The sequence below is a fragment of the Parasteatoda tepidariorum genome, chromosome 9 (genome assembly GCF_043381705.1).
Source record: "Parasteatoda tepidariorum isolate YZ-2023 chromosome 9, CAS_Ptep_4.0, whole genome shotgun sequence".
In the NCBI taxonomy this organism is placed as follows: Eukaryota; Metazoa; Arthropoda; class Arachnida; order Araneae; family Theridiidae; genus Parasteatoda; species Parasteatoda tepidariorum.
This window is the reverse complement of record NC_092212.1, coordinates 16,844,711-16,864,153: the sequence shown is the minus strand read 5'-3', so window position 1 is coordinate 16,864,153 and position 19,443 is coordinate 16,844,711. Positions and strand designations below refer to the sequence as shown.

The 19,443-nt window shown below is 29.9% G+C and overlaps 1 protein-coding gene across 1 annotated transcript in view; it reads right to left on the bottom strand.

Annotated features, from left to right (window-relative positions):
* LOC107449530 (monocarboxylate transporter 10) overlaps positions 1-19,443 on the bottom strand; it is a 182,777-nt gene that overhangs the window by 27,755 nt on the left and 135,579 nt on the right. The window contains exon 4 of the mRNA XM_016065084.4: positions 18,240-18,516. Within this exon, the coding sequence (XP_015920570.2) occupies positions 18,240-18,516 (277 nt within the window). The remainder of the gene's footprint in view (positions 1-18,239; positions 18,517-19,443) is intronic.

Sequence of the window (19,443 nt, the reverse complement as noted above, 5' to 3'; positions counted from 1 at the left end):
TCCCAATCTAAAATAAAATAGCGCAGTTTATATCCTATAGTCAATAACATTTTATGGTTTCTCTATTGATTGCTTCTTTTAGTTTTTAAGAACTTCTAAATGTAGATAAAAAAAATTCTCTTAGGTTTTTCATTTTCATAGTAAACCTAAGGACGTGCAATACAGCTATAAAGGGATAGAAATAGGCATATTTTAAATAATGGTCAGACCTGAAAATCAGGTGGAAGAGAGTAAAAAAAAAATGGCGGTGAAGTGATTTTTAATTATATCTAGTTTTCTAAAGAAGTAAAATAAACTCCCGTTTTACTTTTAAAAAAATATTCCATAGTATTATTTACTTTTTCTTGGGTAAACAAAATTCCTGTATAAATGTTATTGCTGTTAAAATAATCTTGGTAGTCATATATATTTTACTCTGCCCTGTACAAAATAGAATGAAATGATTTTTTTTACCAGATTTTTGCTCTTTTCCGTCTTGATATATAATAAATATAAGTACCGATAATGAGTTAACTTATCGAAAGAAATTGAATGGATTTTTATGCCTGACAACTACATTATTGAAGTGATTTTGAAGACAAATGCTTAATTCATTTAAACGACAAAAACAAAACCAGCCTGTCTTCTTTATGTACTTTTAGGAAGGTTAGACAATTGCTTAATTCACTTGAATGACAAAAAATAATAGCCAGTCTTCTTTATGTAAGCTAGACAAATGCTTAAATCGTAAATTAAAACATCCAGACAACAACAAAACTAACCAGTCTTCTTTATGTACGTTTATGCATGTTAGACAAATGCTTCATTCATTTAAAAGACAATAACCAAACCATTCTTCTTTATGTACATTTAATCTATTTAAATGTTAGGGTTGTTAAAATTATAATAAATCAAATTTATTAAAACAGGTATCAAGTAGTAATATAAAAATTTTATTACCACATTAAATGTGAACGAAAAATCTTCCGGAAGAGTTGGCAGAGTTAATTGAAACTAAGTCCAAAGAAGGAGTGCACGGCTTTCAGCTACTAAACTTTTTGCAAAATATTTTATAGAGTGATAGACAATTAACGCCTAAAGCTTTCAGAATGCTGGACATTTTCTAACATATTCTGAGCCTCACAACGAAGGAGCGACACCAAAGTGATATTTTATATCAACTTTTGAATCAATTACATGTAATGATGTGAAAAAAAACTTTAAAATAAATTTCCTGGACCAAATATCACACATTAAAACATAAACTTAACCACCCCTAGAAGAAATTCTCCCTTAAAGTATAAAAAGTTGGCAGCCTTGGGAGTGTAGTTAGAGTATCTTGGATGAGTATAAAAATTGACCCATAGACAGATGTAATTCATTCTAGTTTTTGCTATAACGCAATGGGGGAACATTTTTATAGTTTTAGCATATATATATATATGACGAATATTTTTTTGCATGTGTTTTTCATCAAAATAAATCATGTAAATAATATTATTATTGGAATAATATTATTTACACGATTTATATTTTAGATAATGCACGCAACTTGAAAATTTTTCAAAAGTGAAAGGTGGCGTGAAAACATGTTAACCCTTTCATGTACCATTTATTTTTAGTAAAGGTAAATTAAAGTATTTTTTGAATTGAAATTGTTTTAAGAATAGTAATTGATGTAAGAAAGAAAAAATCCATTTAGTTTATAAAAAGGCAATTAATTTTTTTGGTGGTAAATATATTTAACACGACCATATATTATTTATTGACTTTTATTTTTCTTTATTTATTAAAAAAATTTATAAATGCTACAAACTTCAAAAAGAATTATGTATTTTATAACTTTTATACGTTTTTTTAAAATAACAAATGACTACCAATTTAATTCAAACGCATTTCAGGAAAGCTGTAGTTATTAACAAATGGAAAACTAAATTAAAAGTGGTGGGAAGTATACTTCCCACGGCCTTCGAAAGGGTTAAAACAAGACATGAATTTGAAAAAAAGTATGCTTTGTCACATAACATCCAATATTCCTCAGTCAAAGCTTTTGACAGCGTATAACAAGTTAACAAACGATTTACATGTTGGCATACCATACATTTTCTTGCCAGCAAATTTGCATACCATGCACATTTTAGTCCTTACATTTGAGTGGAATCTTAAATAATGCTGTTTCTACAAAACTTACAACTGTATCGATCTGATTCAGAAAAAACAGTGTAAATTATGTAAAAAAAAATGTTGGCAAAAAATCACGCAGAGAATATATTATAATGTATTTCCTAAAAAAGTACGAACACATTCAAAGCTTATTTAATTAGACAATTTAAAATTCGAAAATGGGTTTAAATTTGATTTGAAATACAAAATTTGCATCACTGGGAATCTAAGCTTCATTAAAAAAGCAAAACTGAGATCTCAGCTCTTTTTTCTTCGTATTAAATCGGTGAACCAACCAATCCTTTGAACTGAAAAATTCGCTAACTCAAACCTTATAAAGTTTTACGTTTCTCTGGAACCATTTAACATTCTTTATAACTTTTCCCCACGTAGTATTTTATTACAACTTTTCATGTTAAAAGGAAGGAAGAGTAATTTCTCTTTTCCCCATAAAATCCCTTTTTAAATAGAACCCATTTATATTTTTATGGGTATCATGAACTACTTGGCTAAGGAACAGAATTTTAAATCATTTTCTTTTTCATATAAATTGTAACTTTTTCACTGGCCAAAAAATAAAATAAGATTTGAATAGATATTAAAATTTAAGTGAAAAAAAAATATATATATATAAGTTAAAAATATTATGAAAACAAGGAAAAATGTATAAAAATTTCCCCCAAATAAAGAAAAAATATTGCAAAAATATTTTTCAAAAATATTTTTTCGGAATTAAAAAGAAATTAATATTTAAAGATGAATTATAAATTTTTAAATTTGTGAATATTTTTTTAAAAAAAATTAAAAATGTTTTTTCTTTAACTTTGGGAAATCTTTATATCTTTTTCCATGTTTTCTCTATATTTTTAATTTATTTTATGAGCTCTATATTCTTGCAGCGTATGCGCAGTAAATGAAACTTATTATTTTTCTTAATTTTCTTCTTTAATATCTCCTTTGATTTATTATTTTTGTCTTTATTATGTTACTATATAAACACAGAATATATTAACTTATCCCTTCAAATTTCTTTTTCCTTGTACTAAATTCTCCTTTTCTTTACTTCTTTTACGTGTTTTATTCTTTTCTTATACTTAAAACATTATCAAAAATTTTGTTATTGGTGATGAATTCAATGTAACAAAATAAATTCAAAACTATTCTGACCTGTACTTTGTCCGATGCGTAAAATAAAAACTAAATAAATAAAATAAAACGGAACAACTGAAATAACTTTTTATATAGCAATTAGATTTTCACGTATTAAGTAATCTTAATGGTACAAATATTAATGGCACATTTTAATGATACTTATACGTGAGCGCGTACTTCGAGAATTTTAGCAGAGTCCTAATTTTTTCCGGAACTAAATGGATTTATCTGAATCATTGAAAAAGAATTATCTCCTTTGAGGAATCACTATGGCTTTGGCGTCCAATCCTGACAGTTCAAGTCACTCTTTAAATTTAACCTATGAGTAGCATTACTTATTTAAACATTAACTTGAGACAAGAACTTATGAGTGAATCGTTTATTGCATCTTCCATTACTTTTCCCTTCACACATTTTTGAGTAAAATATTGAGCAGACTACATTCCTGAGTTGGGAGTTTCTATCCTACAGACATCCAAAAGCGCCGTCTCACTTAACAATTTTAAACTACTCGTTAAAGAAAGATGAAAGGATTTATCTTAAATCAACATTCTAATAACAATTTCCACTAACTCTATGCGTAAATAGCCTCCATTATGTCCAAGGCGTTAAAACATTTTCAAGTTTTACCCTTCTGCAAGCTCTGCGACTTTTGGTGGGAGATAGATTCTAGCCTCCTTCGTTGTTCGGTTCAAACGACATTTATTCGACTATTTTGGCTGGACAAAGTAAATTTTTGGTTCCTAGATTTATCTGTCACCACGCTTGTTATATTTTATTTTGATCCTGTTTTTACTTCATATTGTTCCCTTTTACTTTTTGTTGTCTGCCTTGTTTACTTTTTGTTGTATGGAGCAGACATCTTCGGCAATCGGAAATAATAAGAATAAGAAGATTTCCATCATCAATTTGATTCTGAGAAGGAAAAAAAACGTTCAGAAAGGATACAATTATCTAAAAGTAGCATCTTTAAGGAGACTTGCGGGTGGGAAAATCCTTTGCGCTCAGCATTTTTGCAAAAATAATCGAGTTTTTCCTCGTAGCTAAATCTCATAACTTCTATAAATAACTATTTTCTTCAACATATCAGTACGATTGTTGTTGTTATTACCCATTGGAAAGATGGATGTTGTTCAAAGTTTTTTTCATGTCTGCACTTTTTGATTCGATCAACTACTGCGCCATAATCACAAAGAAAGTTTTGTAAGAGTCATTAAAAAATGATGCTAACATAAGCATTAACACAAGATCAAATAAAAAAAAATCAGACAATAATTTTAGAACTTTTTAGAGTTGATTGTTTTCCAGACTGAGTTTCGGATTTTTATTTTCCCCGCCGAACGTTCTTAATATTTTTACATAATGCTAGTTTAAACTATTATGGATCTTTCCGTATCGTGATCTATCGCACCAAATAGATTTAAAACTTGCAATTGGAGGGGGAAAAAACATGTAACGATTTACCCGGAGGTGGCTGGGAGTTAATATACCCTTCGCGTTGATCCCCTTCTGTGATGTTTTTTTTTTCTCTCTCTCTTTTTTAGTTTTTTGCAGGACGCTGACGGGAAGTTGCCAAGATTTGGCAATTATTTTGCTTCAAGACACAAAACAAAAATCATCTCTAACTATTTTTAAGTTACAGTTTATGATTAACTTAATCATAATTACTGCCTTAACAACGATTTGAATAAAAATTTGAATACCAAGGAAGGAATAGAGTTTTGTGACGTCTTAAACATATATAACGTGGAATTGAATACCGACCCAGCCCATTGTTCGACAAGAGTACAAACATTGATTGATGCAGCTTTTACATCCCATGACGAGAAATGTTTTAGCGTTTATGAAAGTCTATCCAGAACAAAAATAAAAAAAACATTTGACTAATAGGTATTGTGTTCTTTTGTGGTGGCATAAATTATGATAGCAATAATACAATAATGAGTTTATATCTTTTGGAATTTTCGTTGCTATTGTTGTGGCTTATCCTACAAATGCCTGACGAAGTCAGAAAAGGTCCATCAGACCGTTGACCCTAAGAAAATCGAGGACCACAGGAAGGGATGATCATAAGGAGGAGGAGAGGTGCAGCTTCTGTTGATCCGGGGATCTGAGCATCATATAGGTAGAAGTCTGTCTTGGCTCCTGTTGGTGTTCTTTTTCGTCTGGCACCTACCCTTCGGCCTATCCGGCTTGGGAGACTCTACCGGTAGCAAGCTACCACCGGCATAGCCCTTCGGGTCATTGGTACACGCAAGCCTCACCGGCCTGACAAGGCAGGAACACTATCAGGAGGCTTTGGAATTTTTTTTATTGCTAACCGTTTGCTTAGAGCGCTTAGCATGATGAAGTCATTCTGGTCCACTTATTATACCAACAAGTAGAAGGTTAAGTTTTTCTTTTCTTTTCGCAAAAAACGTGAAATGGTATTTTTTTTAAAATTCTTAGAGTAACATGGATGCAAATCTTGCTTTGTTATCCTGTTTCTATCCACAAAAAAAAGCACTTTATTTAGCTGCTATTTTTATTAGGCGAGATCTGACACAAAATCACGGTATTATTATTCCAATAACGAAAGAAATGCGAAACAATAACATCAGTGGGAGCAACAAAAAAAAAAAAAAAACATCAGCATAAAACTGGCTTTATCTGCAGGGGAATCTCCAGTCAAAGGCCAACCACAAAACAATATCTCATTTCTGATTCCAATTTCATCAAACCTTATTGCGAATCACCCCCGGAGCAGAAGTTCTTTTTGACTGATAGACCAAAAGAGCTACCAGCCATTACATTACATCCCAATCTTTCGTCCTAAAACCCTCTCGGAAAAAAAAGGGTAATTGAAGTACCCTGTCACAGTGCGTCATCTATTACAATACATCAAAGTTATAACTGGGGTCTATTTCTGATTGCCCGACAGTTGGGCCCCCGTTTCTCAATTCATCGCGAACTTCTTTTTAAAAGCTGCTTTCTCCTCAGATGACAATTTGACTTACGCCAAGAAATAAAAAAAAATACCAATAAAGAATATAAATAAGCTCAGAAATACGAGTTTTTATTTGTGTTTCATTTTTTGCTCGTGATACGGGGCTTTGTTCGATATTTTTTATTATGTATTTCGGGCACTGTCGGATTACGATTTTGAAGTTCGAATCGTGGAATCTGAATGGGCTAGATGCCAGTTTATTTTTTTTATTTTTATTTTTGCGAACACTCCTTTATTAGAAATGAGTGAAATAAAGCGAAATACTTTTAAAAGATGAAAATTTTATTGATGACTTTACTTTTCGCGTATATTTTGTTCCATTTATAAGATTAGAATGTATTAATCATAGCTAACAAATCGTGCGCAATTTATTATTTACATGTTACTGATGGTTTAACATTGTTCATCTTTAAAATCTCCCTTTTGTATAATGGATGATAAAATTGTAAAAATAAATAGTATAATTAATAACATCTATCAAGTAGGGTTTCTGTTTTCCATTTGCGTGTAATTTATAATAACTGAAAAACTTCAAATTTCAAAAAATCAAAAGTGAGAGAAAGAAAAGCAGATTATTGTAAACAATATTTTTTATTTAATCTAAAAAATTCCCTTAAAATTATTCATTTGATCTAACTATTAAATAATTATCATTTCTTTTTGTATTACATTGTATTTTACTATCACATTAATTCGAAGAATATTTTTTAAAAAAACTAATGAATCAATTAATAAAGTCATAAATAGAAAAAAATTTTTTTTTTGTGCGTAATTTCTAGCAAAAACTTTAAAACATGAGGTAATAATTAAATGTAATTATTAATCTGCATTATTATTTGTTTCAATCACAATAATTTAAGGATTACTTGAAAAATAAATGAACTAATTAGTAGATATGTAATAAACAGCAAACATATTTACAAATGAAAAGTACCAAAGAGCACTAGAGTTATTTATTTAATCTCGTTATTGAACTATATTGTAAATATTTTTGTTTTATGTTACAATCACAATAATTTGAGAAATACTCAAATTGAATGAAGTAATTATTTGAAATCTTATAAATAGTCAATATCTATTTTTGCGCATAATTACTAACTAAAAGCTCAAAGGTAATTCATCTAATTTAATAATTGATGATTATATATTTTTTATTATGTTGCAACTGCAATGGTACAAAGAATACTTAAAAAATTAATGAATTAATCAGTAGATATGTTTTAAATAGCCAAAATCTGTTTTTTTCCCTAACTGCTAGTAAAAAGCGCTTACTATGTATGCATATAATATTTATTATTGCATATAATATTACTATGTATGCATATATACAAAGTAATAATACAATGTATAGATATACTTTTTTAATCTACTCATTGAACTAATTTATCAGTAGTTTTTTGTAATATGGTACAATGACAATGGTTTGAGAAATACAACAAACATAAATACTTATAAGTAATGCAGATAATACTTTGTTTGCATTAAAGTTAAGCAAAAGAAATTCTACTATTTTGTCCTGCCCATATTTACGCTACTACACTTTACTCCCCCCCCCCAATTATCCCCACTCTGTTTAAAGCCTCACCGAGAAAGTTTCGCTATATTCATTTTTTAATAGTTTGTAGGAGAGCAAAATAACTTTTATTCAAATTTACTAAATCAAGAGTCGAATTTTTAAGCAGAAATTTGTTACCATGAGAAAAAGTCATTTCCCGAAATGGATCAAATGGAAACTCTGTAATTGGTTACGTGCACTTCATGAAGTAGAAGATCACATGTACCCACACATGTGATCTATGACGCCAGTTCCAGTTGATCGTTCTCTTTCCTTCTGACCCTCGTTGAGCAGTCGACCCAATTTTGGTTTTACGACTATGTTATGTTCAACTCTGTAGCCTTGTAAAACCCTCAAGAAGAAATAAATATTCAATACTGGGAGAAAATTGCCTTCATAAAGGGCTTTTTGATGAAACTAATCCGCATTTGCATCACATGAAGAGGTTGTTGTAGATCATTTACGTCGCACTAGAGCTGCACACTGGGCTATTGACGACGGTCTGGGAAACATCCCGGAGGATGATCCGAAGACATGCCATCGCAATTTTGATCCTCTGCAGAGGGGATCACATGAAGAGGAAAACCACGAATAAGTTCCATGATTAGCCTGATGGCAACGGAACTCTAGCGGATCCGTCTACCTCTAAGAGTATTTTACGTCAGCACTGGGGTCGGTACGAGCCGCGTGCGGAATTCGTATCGATTAGCGATTGCTGAGATTTGAACCCGGTTTACCTCATTGGAAGGAAAACGTTCTATATCATGAACCATCACTGTTACCAGTTGATCATTTATAAGCAAAATGGCGTGTTGAAGTTGAGCTAAATTTCACCACATAAGTTAGAATGTGAATTAATGTGAAGTTAATTAAATACATAACAGTATCGCACATCGATATTATTGAAATATAATTCCTTTTCGTCAACGTATTTTACTTAACTAAGATTTATTATTTATTTAAGTATTTTATTGTAACAGTGACATATTTTCGTTTCGTGTACATGGCAACTTCGATGCCTAATTACTTTGTTTATGTTCTGCGTGGCTTCATGTCTGTCTTTATGTTAAGTAAGAACTATGTAGTGAAAGAATTGAAATCTTTGTGTAACAATATAGAATGTGTCAATTAAGAGAATTTATACTTGACGGGCTTGACTTACTCGAAATAGAATGGAAAGAACAGTTGCTAACGTAAACAAATGCCACGTTTCAACAACCAATCAGGATCGAGATACCAACACAAGTCACTTGCAGGTATCCCATTACTTCTGGTACTTTAATCATGTTATCCTCCTTTTTTTTCTTCTTTCTTTTTTTTTTCCTGTGTTTGACTTCCGAATTTCTATGTAAGCATTATTTTAATTTTTATTGTTTATTTAATTATAGAAAGCTTTTTTTTAAAAAAATATATATATTATTATAATTAATTTTATATGAAAACCTCCTCGTGAAACAGTAGCTAAAAGATGGCCAACTGTAAGGATGAGAAATTAAAAACAAACGACTGTTGGTAAATTTATAAAAAAAAAAAATGATTACAAAGTACTTTAAGAAAAGGTAATAGCTCGTTTTAACTACTAGCAAGCTCTTTTGCTTTTCATAAACATATTCAGATGATCGATATAATTATTATTTCTTGAAAATAAATTATCTCAACTTATCCTGATTAGTCATATAGAGGGAATAAAAGTCTGTTTTCATAAAATAAAAGTATTGAAGATCAATACCTTTATTATGCTTCAATTTTATAAGAGGCTAAGCACGAAAATCAATGAATTTATTCATAATTGCGTTTTAAAATCATTCTAGACAATATTTTATAAAAATGGTAGACCTTGAAAGGACTTTGGAAATTGATCGAACTAAAAAATTAGTTTAGTTAATTTGGGAAAAAGATGTTCTTAACACTTTTTAAAAATCTTTTATGAATATCAGATACGTTTTCTTCTGCTTTATTGAATGCAATGTATAGTTTATAGTTTAATTTTATTTTATGTTTCTTTTAAACCTGTGAGAGTTCAAATTCTGGAAAGATTTTTCACTAAAAAATACATAAACTATACGCGATTTATAAAAGAAAAGCGCGTAAGTAATAACCAGGCAAAGGTAAGAAAGAAAAAAGAAGGAAAGAAAAAGAAAGAACGAGAAAGAAAGAAAAAGAAAGAAAGAAAAAGAAAGAAAGAAAGTAATAGAGAAAGAAGGATAGAAGGAAGAAAGGAGAAAGAAAGAAAAGGAGAGGAAAAAAGAAAAAGAAAGTAAGAAAGAAAAGGAAAGTAAGAAAGAAAAGAATTTTAAAATTGGACCAAAGCAATTAAGTCTAAAATATTGCTGGATCTTTTGAAGCATGGAATATTTCTATAAATTTATATTTTTTGGATTTATTCTGAGCTTAACATTTTCTTATTTTAACAAACATAAATATCTTAACTACATTAATATTATCTTTAATGTATCAATCATCGTCTGCTACTTTTACTCAGCCCTACTCATGTTTATTTACAAATCGCAAAATAATATGACAATCGGAAATATGGCCTTAATTTTGACCATGAGTTTGTTCCGCAGTGTTTTAATTTACAAATCAAACGATTTGAAGAAGATCATAAGCACATTTAATTACTTGAGTTTTCGAATCAAACGAGTGACCAGATACATAATCATTATCTGGATCATAACCATCTTAATTTTACATACCTTTATCATATTTTATTCAATAAATTCTTTGAAAGAAACTAATGTTATGCTTTTATATTTAAGTAATAAAAATACATATGAAGAAGTTGCTTCGATAATCTATGTTATTGTAGAAGTGATGTGTCTAATGTTGCCGTTAAGCCTATTTGCTGTATTTTATGTTTTAATTTGTGTTCAAGTTATTCTTTACTTGCAGTCCTTTGAAAAGACGCTATCTTTGCACAAGACTACACACTATAAGAGATGGCTTCAATCGTATAACTTCGTTAAATACTCAGTGTATGACATGGATGATATTCTTTCGTCTTTGGCATTTATGGAATTCACTTTTCTGTCAACAATTATGTACTTTTCTCTTTCAACTATCCTTCATCCAGATATATTTAAGAATAGTTTTACGCATGTGTCTTTGTGGGCTCTGTTTATAAATAGTTTCTTATCCTTCATAAGCATGACTGTGGGTGCTTCAATGTTATCCGAAAGTTTTGAACGAATCAAAAAAGCAGTCAATGTAATGTGTGAAAATTGCTATGGTGAGAGTTTTCCTCGCCAGAAGTTTCTATTAGCGGTTAAGGACGATATATATTTCACAGTTTGGAAAATTATGCCCATTAAAAGAAACTTTATATTAGGAACCATTGGGACACTTTTTACTTATATTATTCTATTGGACGGTATTCATTCACGATCTTAAGAATGTATTTATTGACTTTGTTTTGTTTATTATTCAGGGTGGGCACTAAAGTACGCATACATTCTCTTAACTTTCGAACTGCTTTAGCAACAGTTCTGAAATTGGTCACAAGGTTTAGTAAAGTGACTATCTATGTGTTACAAGGTAAGCACTCAGCTAAAAACTGTTGAATGAGATGTTCCAAAAACGTTACTAAGTTGTAGATCATCAACGATTTTTTTTAGTATAAACAAGCACGCTGTGGGCTATAATATTAAGAAAATCACTCCAAAATCGCGCTTTTGTTTGTTCACCATTTCCTAGACTGTTAAAGAACGAAATAATCTTTTTTTTTAAAATAAAAAAAAAACTGTTATATTAGCTGAACAATGATTTTTTGATGAAACTAATCCGCATTTGCATTACATGGAGAGGAAAACCACGAATAAGTTCCATGATTAGCCTGATGGCAATGGAACTCTAATCCGTCCTTTAAGGGTATTTTACGTCAGCACTGTGGTCGGGACTAGCCGGGTGCGAATTCGAATCGATCAGCGATCGCTGGCATTTGAACCACTTCATTGGAAGGAGAACATTCTATATTCTGACCTACGACGACTTCCAGATGATCGTTAATAAGCAAAATGGCGTGTTGAAGTTGTGCTAAGTTTCACCACATAAGTTAGAATGTTAACCAATGTGAAGTTAATTAAATACGTAACCGTATCACACATCGCATTTGTTGAAATATAATTCGTTCTCGTCTACATCTTAACTTAAATTTATTATTTGTTTACGTATTTTACTGTAATTCTGATGTATTTTTGTTTTGTGTACCTAGCAACGTCGATGCCGAATAGTTTGCATATGTTCTACGTGGCTTCATGTCTGTCTTTGTGTTAAGTAAGAAATATATAGTGAAAGAATCTTTGTGTTAGAATATAGCATGTGGCACTTAAGAGAATTGCATATTGTCAGGCTTGGCTTACTCGAAATAAAATAGAAAGAGTAGTTGCTAACGTGAACAAATGCCGTATTTTAATAACCAATCAGGATCAAGATTCCCGCACTACGTCACCTCCAGGTTTCCCATTACGTGACAAGAATTATTTTTTAAAATACATTAGACTCAATTCAATAAAATTCACTTCTAAGTACTACAGACTAGCTTCAATATACCCATGGCTCAATTATTTATATGGAAAGGTAGCAAAAGCACTTTAAATCTTATTTATTAAATGAAGAAAGAACTATCAAAGTATACATTTTGGTACAACTTATACTATAAAACTGAAACCTACTGAAAAACTGAGACAGTTGACAGCCATGTTTCTTTTTATTCAAATAACATAATTAGAGCAGCATTTGAAATTTAAGCAGCACTTCAGAAAGCACAAATTAAGTTATAATTTAGCATTTAGAGAAAACTAGAGAAAGTTATTTTTTAGAACTTAAAAAAATGTATTTCTTTCTCAAAAGTATTCAGGACATAAACTACATTAATACTTAATCTATTTCAAATGCTCGCGAAATCCGTATATATTAAAACTCATTCGAAATTACTTAAGCTTAAAATAAAATCAATAACTTAAAATATGTTGAAAACGTTTTTTAACTTGACGTATGCCTACACTTTCTGCCAAATACAACAGCACCATAGGGATTTTTCACCATTTTATACTACAGCAACATCGCCTTAACACTAATTTATTTGCCTTTGGCATTTGAACAAAGATAAATAGTCATGCAAATTGATAAACAGAATAAAAAACAGTATAAAGTTGAAACATGATTGTTATAAAGTATTAAACCATTATAAAATATAGATTTTTCTGTTGTTTAACAATGAAAAAAAATTTTTTTTATATAAACGAACCACAACGAAGTAACATTTTACAAACGACAACCATGAAAACAGAAATTAACACAAAGTGATTTAAAGGGATCAAACAATCATCTTTTGTACCATACACACCTTTCAGGTTTTTTTTTTATGATTCCCTTGCTGTTATACCAACGCCTTTTGATTTCCAAAGGCAACAAAATTTACGACCAGGGCGAATTTTCAATCGCAGCAGGCGGTCTACAATAAATACTAAAATATATGAACACCGTACAAAAAACGAAAGGAAAAATTTTTCATCCGTCAGCTAAGAAAGTGAGAGTTTTGTTACTTCTTTACTGGAATTCGTTTATGGCAGACTGTAAAATTGTGTAATTCAGGAAGGCCAAGGAACTAAATCAAAGAACACGGTGTGGAATTGGTGTTTTCATTGGAATGACATATACTGAATGATATATAGTGTATTTTCCAGTGGAGATGATTTATGGAAGAATATTTTCAAAGGAGTGATACTTGCCAAGAAGATGAAAATGGTGATTGAAAAAAATGAAACATGGTTTGTTTTAATTTATTGCCATGATGGTCTATAAATTTTTTAAGATAAATTCAACACCAATGTTACGAACTACAACTAGCGAAAGTAATTTCAGTGTTGTTTCTAGCTGTTAAAGTTTTTTCCCTATTTATTTTTATTTTTTTCGAAAATATTTTGTTAGAAATCCCTAATAAATAAATGTAAAATTGTAGGAATCTGGTCTATTTTTTTCCAACATCAAAGTAACTGATGTTTACAAGCATACGGGAAAACCAGACTGTTAAAGTATTGGTAAATAAATAAATATTTCACCTGTCAGGAAACAGTTTAAAGTTTTGTTACTTCACTCCTGGAATTGGTTTATGGCCAAAATTAAAATTGTGTAATTTTGGAAGACCAAGAAACTAAATCAAAGAGCATGGTATGCAAATGTTATTTTCAAAAGAAAGACATACACTAAATGATATATAGTGCATTTTCAGGTAACGATAATTTACGGAGAATAAAAGAAAAATATTTTTATAAAAATGACGCGTTTTAAATAAGAAATTGGCTATTGTGATTGAATGATGAAATATAATCAGTTTAATTTATTCTCAAGCTGTTCTATATTTTTGGAGATAAATTTAACACTACAGAAAGATAAATTTATATAATAATATTTCATGAATATTATTGCCTACTTTTTTATTTATGCGAAAATCTTTTCTGATTTATCTGCTGTCTGGAGCAAGCTAGTAGCCATGAAACTTGTACATTATGACAAAAAATAGACTAAAAGTGTCATTCTAAAAAATCTGTAACCTTAGGATCAACAAAACAAAAATTTGATTTGAAATTCCGACTGCCGAATTAAGTAAGATCAAGTATTTGTATAAATGCAACCAAAAACTTGTTCCCTAGTGTCACTAGTTAGGGTGATTCGTCAAATATTGTTTTCATTTCTCAACTTGATAATCTGCGTACTACCTAAATACTCTAAACATTACCCACTCATTACATTACCATTACCAGAAGATTACATTAAGTATACGTTAAAGTGATAAAATAACAGTTATGTTTCTGCACGCTTAAATTAGCATTATATTATGCATGTACTTTTCATTATCTAAAACAAATCAAGTTAATACAATCAAGCTATCAACAAATTTGTTGATAGAACCAATCATCAATCAAATTTAGAATTATAAAGCCGAGAATTAACCCTTTAACGCAGAATTTTTATTAAAAATATTTTTTCATACTTTTCGCATTGATATGTATTAATTTAGGTCAAAATGAGTAAAAAATATTAAATTTAGCATTATAGTTATTTATTGTTATGTAATACAGCATGAAACACTGGTGTCTTTTTTTCTGCGTTAAAGGTAAAATCTTCCAAACACGGATCACTTCCAAACAATAATTTCTCAAATTTGCAATTATTTAGATCAAAGAGAAAAAGTTATTCTTCATTGAAATTTTTTTAATTTGCAAAATCAATTATTACAATTTTTTGAAAAAAATTTATGCTATTTTTATTGGATTTTATATTTTAGTAAAAATATAATTCCGATAAAATAACATATATTTCAGTAACTCTAAGACAGTTTTTTTATAAGTAAAATATACAAAAAATATATTTTTGCTTGTAAGTAGAGAGTCAGAAATATACATAACAATATGTAAATTTCCTTAATTGTAATATTATTTTGATCTGTATATAATATATATAGATAGATAGATAAGGGTCAGTCCAATCTACGTAAAATATTACAATTAAGGAAATTTACACATTGTTATTTATTTACTTTTCAGTGTTTAAAGAGCCAAATCAAAATATGAAACTAATAAGATGACAAAATGACGAAAAAATACTTTTGAAACGTTACGGAAGCCGTCAATGTGCACATAACTTAGATAAAATGCGAATAACACTCTTGATACCGCACTTTAACGGAACAAATCAATTAATCTGCAGAGTAGCTAGGATGAGCATATTAAAAACTTTCGCGATCCTCAGCGCCGTGCCAACATACACATTGGCGCTTTAACCTTTTCAAAGGCAGTGAAAATTTTTAATGTCCATGTTAACTTTTCTACCACTTTTAGCTTATGTTTCCATATGTTAATAATTTCAATTTTCTTGAATTGCGTTTGAATAATATTGGCAACCATTTTATAGTATGAGAAAACATATAAAAGTTATAGCATTTATAAAATTTATTTTATAAATAAAGAAAAATAGGAGTCAATAAGTCCCTAATAGATCATGGTAAATATACTTAGCACGAAAAAAAAGGGCGTTAAAATTTAAATTAATTTTTGCAGGCTAAATAAATTTTCCTTTTCTTATATCAATTACTATTATTATATGAATTTCAATTACGAAAAATCTTTAATTTACTTTTACTAGAAATAAATGGCCCGCTAAAGGATTAAATAAAACATATGAAGTACCTGCTGCATACCTTCCAACTACTACGGAATTTCAGTAATTTTAGAAATCTGGATTTCCAGTGGTAACAAAAGTAATATCATATTGTAATAAATTAGATTTAAAAAAAATCTGTCCGACACTACTAATGAATAGTTTTGTAGCGTATCTACCACTACAAAATTACAACTACAATTCAATAGTATATAAGACATGTAAACTCGACTCTATGTCGGGGTACCTTTTCATAGATGACGGTTGACATTGTCGAATTTAACTCTCCATTGGTGACCCGGACGTGATGTGAACACGCCTACCTTGGCAGTAACGCCTTCTTCGATATGAAGATGCCTACCTAGACTGTAACGCCTACTTCGATGGATGATCCACATTGAACAGATCCACCTCCTCGCACTGTTGCTACTCAGTCTCGTCTCGATCACGCACAACGTCGTCTTGCATACTTGTGATTACTCGACTGCTAACGGCAACAGAGGAGCGACTACGATCGTGAAGTTAATACACCTCTCACATTCAGCTCTCAAAAAATACGGTGACCTTAATACAGCTCTCCCGGCTTCTCACAAAACAGCAATGAATCAACTAGTGGTATTCGTTCATCGAATTCTATCACAGACATAATTCTAGTGGGGGAGTACTGTAGCGTATCTACCACTACAAAATTACAACTACAATTCACTAGTATATAAGACATGTTAACTCGACTCTATGACGGGGTACCTTTTCATAGATGACGGTTGACATTGTCGAATTTAACTCTCCCCACAGTTTCAACAAACATAAAGGCCAGATTGATAAATGTTCATGTTAAGTTCCTATAAGAGTTTTAATAAAAATTCGTTATGTCAGACATGTCAACAGTCTTTGGTGAGAAGGAAGATAGGGAATTAAAACCATTTCAGTTATAGATAGACTTAACCTGTTCATTTCTCTAAACTATTCAATAGTACAGTATTTACTCTTCAAGGAAATAAATGCAGTTTTATCTAAATCCGTAGTTGAAGAAATAAAAAAACATTTATTAGTTAGAGACATTTTAATTTTCTCGAAAAAAGTACTAAAATTAAATGTCTTTCGTACCAGTTTTTGCTCTATTCCGTCATGATATATATACGTTTTCATCCCTAACTTGCTCCGAATAGCAGATGATAAATGTTTTCGAAAAGTAATACTTTTAATGTATCATTTTTGGTTTAGTGAAGTTCCATTTATAAGGTTTTTACTCACCATTACTTCTGAATAATTCTCAGGCTTAAGTGATACGATACTTTCAGGGCTGCAAACTTGCTCCACTTTATAAAAAAAAAATATATTTTCAAGTGCTTTCGAAATTTAAGTAAATTTTATTTCAGTATTTTTTCCGTTAAAGTAATTTTTTCTCCGCTACAAATCAAGAACTTAAAGTACGGTATGAAATGCAACTTTATTGCAAGTATCTCGTGGTGACATTTTTAAAGTCAAAGTAATTATCCATTTTTTACCATTTCCTTCACTACAAATTTATTAAAACTTTAGCAAAAAGAGCAGTTGGCATGCCTGCACTTTGTTAAAGCTGAGCATTTTAAAAAGTTGGTAAAATTAAACGAAAATCCGCAACTTTTAATTTGTACTCCCCTACCGTTTTTTTCTAAACATTCTATCGAATACGGAGGAGATGGCATTTCTGCTGTTATGTTTTAAAAACTTCTGTTTCGGTTTATTGCAGCTGGAAAAAAATAATTCTCAAAAACTTCAAATGCCGAACAGTAGGACAAAAATCCATAAAACGAATAAAATGTTCTGAGATTTTTTTCATTCTCACAAACTTATTTAAATCAATTGTAAATCGATATGAAATCGGTAAAAACAGATTTGAGTAAAGTTTTACATGATTTATCAAATGGAAAAAAGGGGCGTAGTGTCCAAATGTTGGACAGAATGTCAAGAACTCTTGGAACGAAGAAAATATACCACGATCTTTTTTTTTCATTCCTGCAAACTTATGTAGAACAATTATAAATCGATATGAAATCAGTAAAAACAGAATTGAGTAAAATTTTATAAGGTTTACCAAATGAAAAAAAGGTGACTTGACTCCAAATGTTGGACGGTATGGGAAGAACTCATGGAATGAATGAAATATACCACTATTTTTTTTCATTCTCACAAATTGATGTAGAACAATCATAAATCGATATGAAATGGGGAAAATAAAATTGAGTAAAATTATATATGATTTACCAAATGAAAAAAAGGTGCGTAGAGTCCAAAAGCACACAAAGCAGCTGAGAACATGGTGAGAAGGATGGGTCGGCTACGTAGGGGTGCCCAATCGAAGAAAGGAGGCTTGTCTGATACTCCTGATTTATCTTTGATCTTCTTCCTCTGATTTTTTAAGTGAAGGATTGCTCTTCGTTGAGGATGGTAAAGTGATGCTGATCTGTAGCAGATGCCGATGAAAAATGGAGCAACAGCCATTCCCGTGATCGCATGGAGTCCTAATCTCCATCCTAATGTTCTGGAAAAATTAACAAGCAATAATTATAATTAATAAAAATTTAACAAGTAACAATGCTCTGAATAAAATTTACCAAATTACAATAATAATTAATAAAATTTAACAAATAATAATGTTCTGAATAAAATTTAACAAGTAATAATGTTTTGAATAAAATTTAACAAGTAATAATGTTCTGAATAAAATTTAACAAGTAATTATTAAAACTAATAAAATTTCACTAGTAATAATATTCTGAAATAAAATCAAATAATAATGTTCTGAAAAAAATTAACAATTATTAATTATAATTAATAAAATTTAACGTGTAATGGTGTTATGAATAAACTGTAACAAGAAATAATTATAATTAATAAAATTTAACGAGTAGTATTGTTCTGAACATAACTTTTAAATAAGCAACATTATTTACGGAAAACAACAGCATTTTATGTAAACAACGATAAGTACAGTGGTTGGAAAATTTTGGAAACACTTCTAAACTATCTAACTTTTTCCTATATCTCAAGAAATGTTTAAACAATTATTTTAAAACTTTAGAAGTGTTTAAAGCGTGTGATTTCTTGTACATATCAATAAAGTTTAAAACCTTTAGAGGTTAAAAATTCCGGCAATAAATTAGAAACGTTAAGGAATGTTTTCAAATTAGCTATTCCAAAAAATACAACGATAAGCTTGTAATTCAATTACATTGATTATCATATAAAATAACTGCACAAAATTTCAACCTAGCACAAGTCTAGCTTAAATATTATTGAGATATGGACATTTTTATAAAAAAAATTGCTTCCTTTTTTTTACTATAACGAAAGAAATATTCAATAAAATTAAACAAAATTTCTAAAGTAATTTTTAATTAATAATAAAAATATCATTTTAAAATAAAAATTGTTCAAGATATGAGTATTTAAAGTAATAATGATGTTT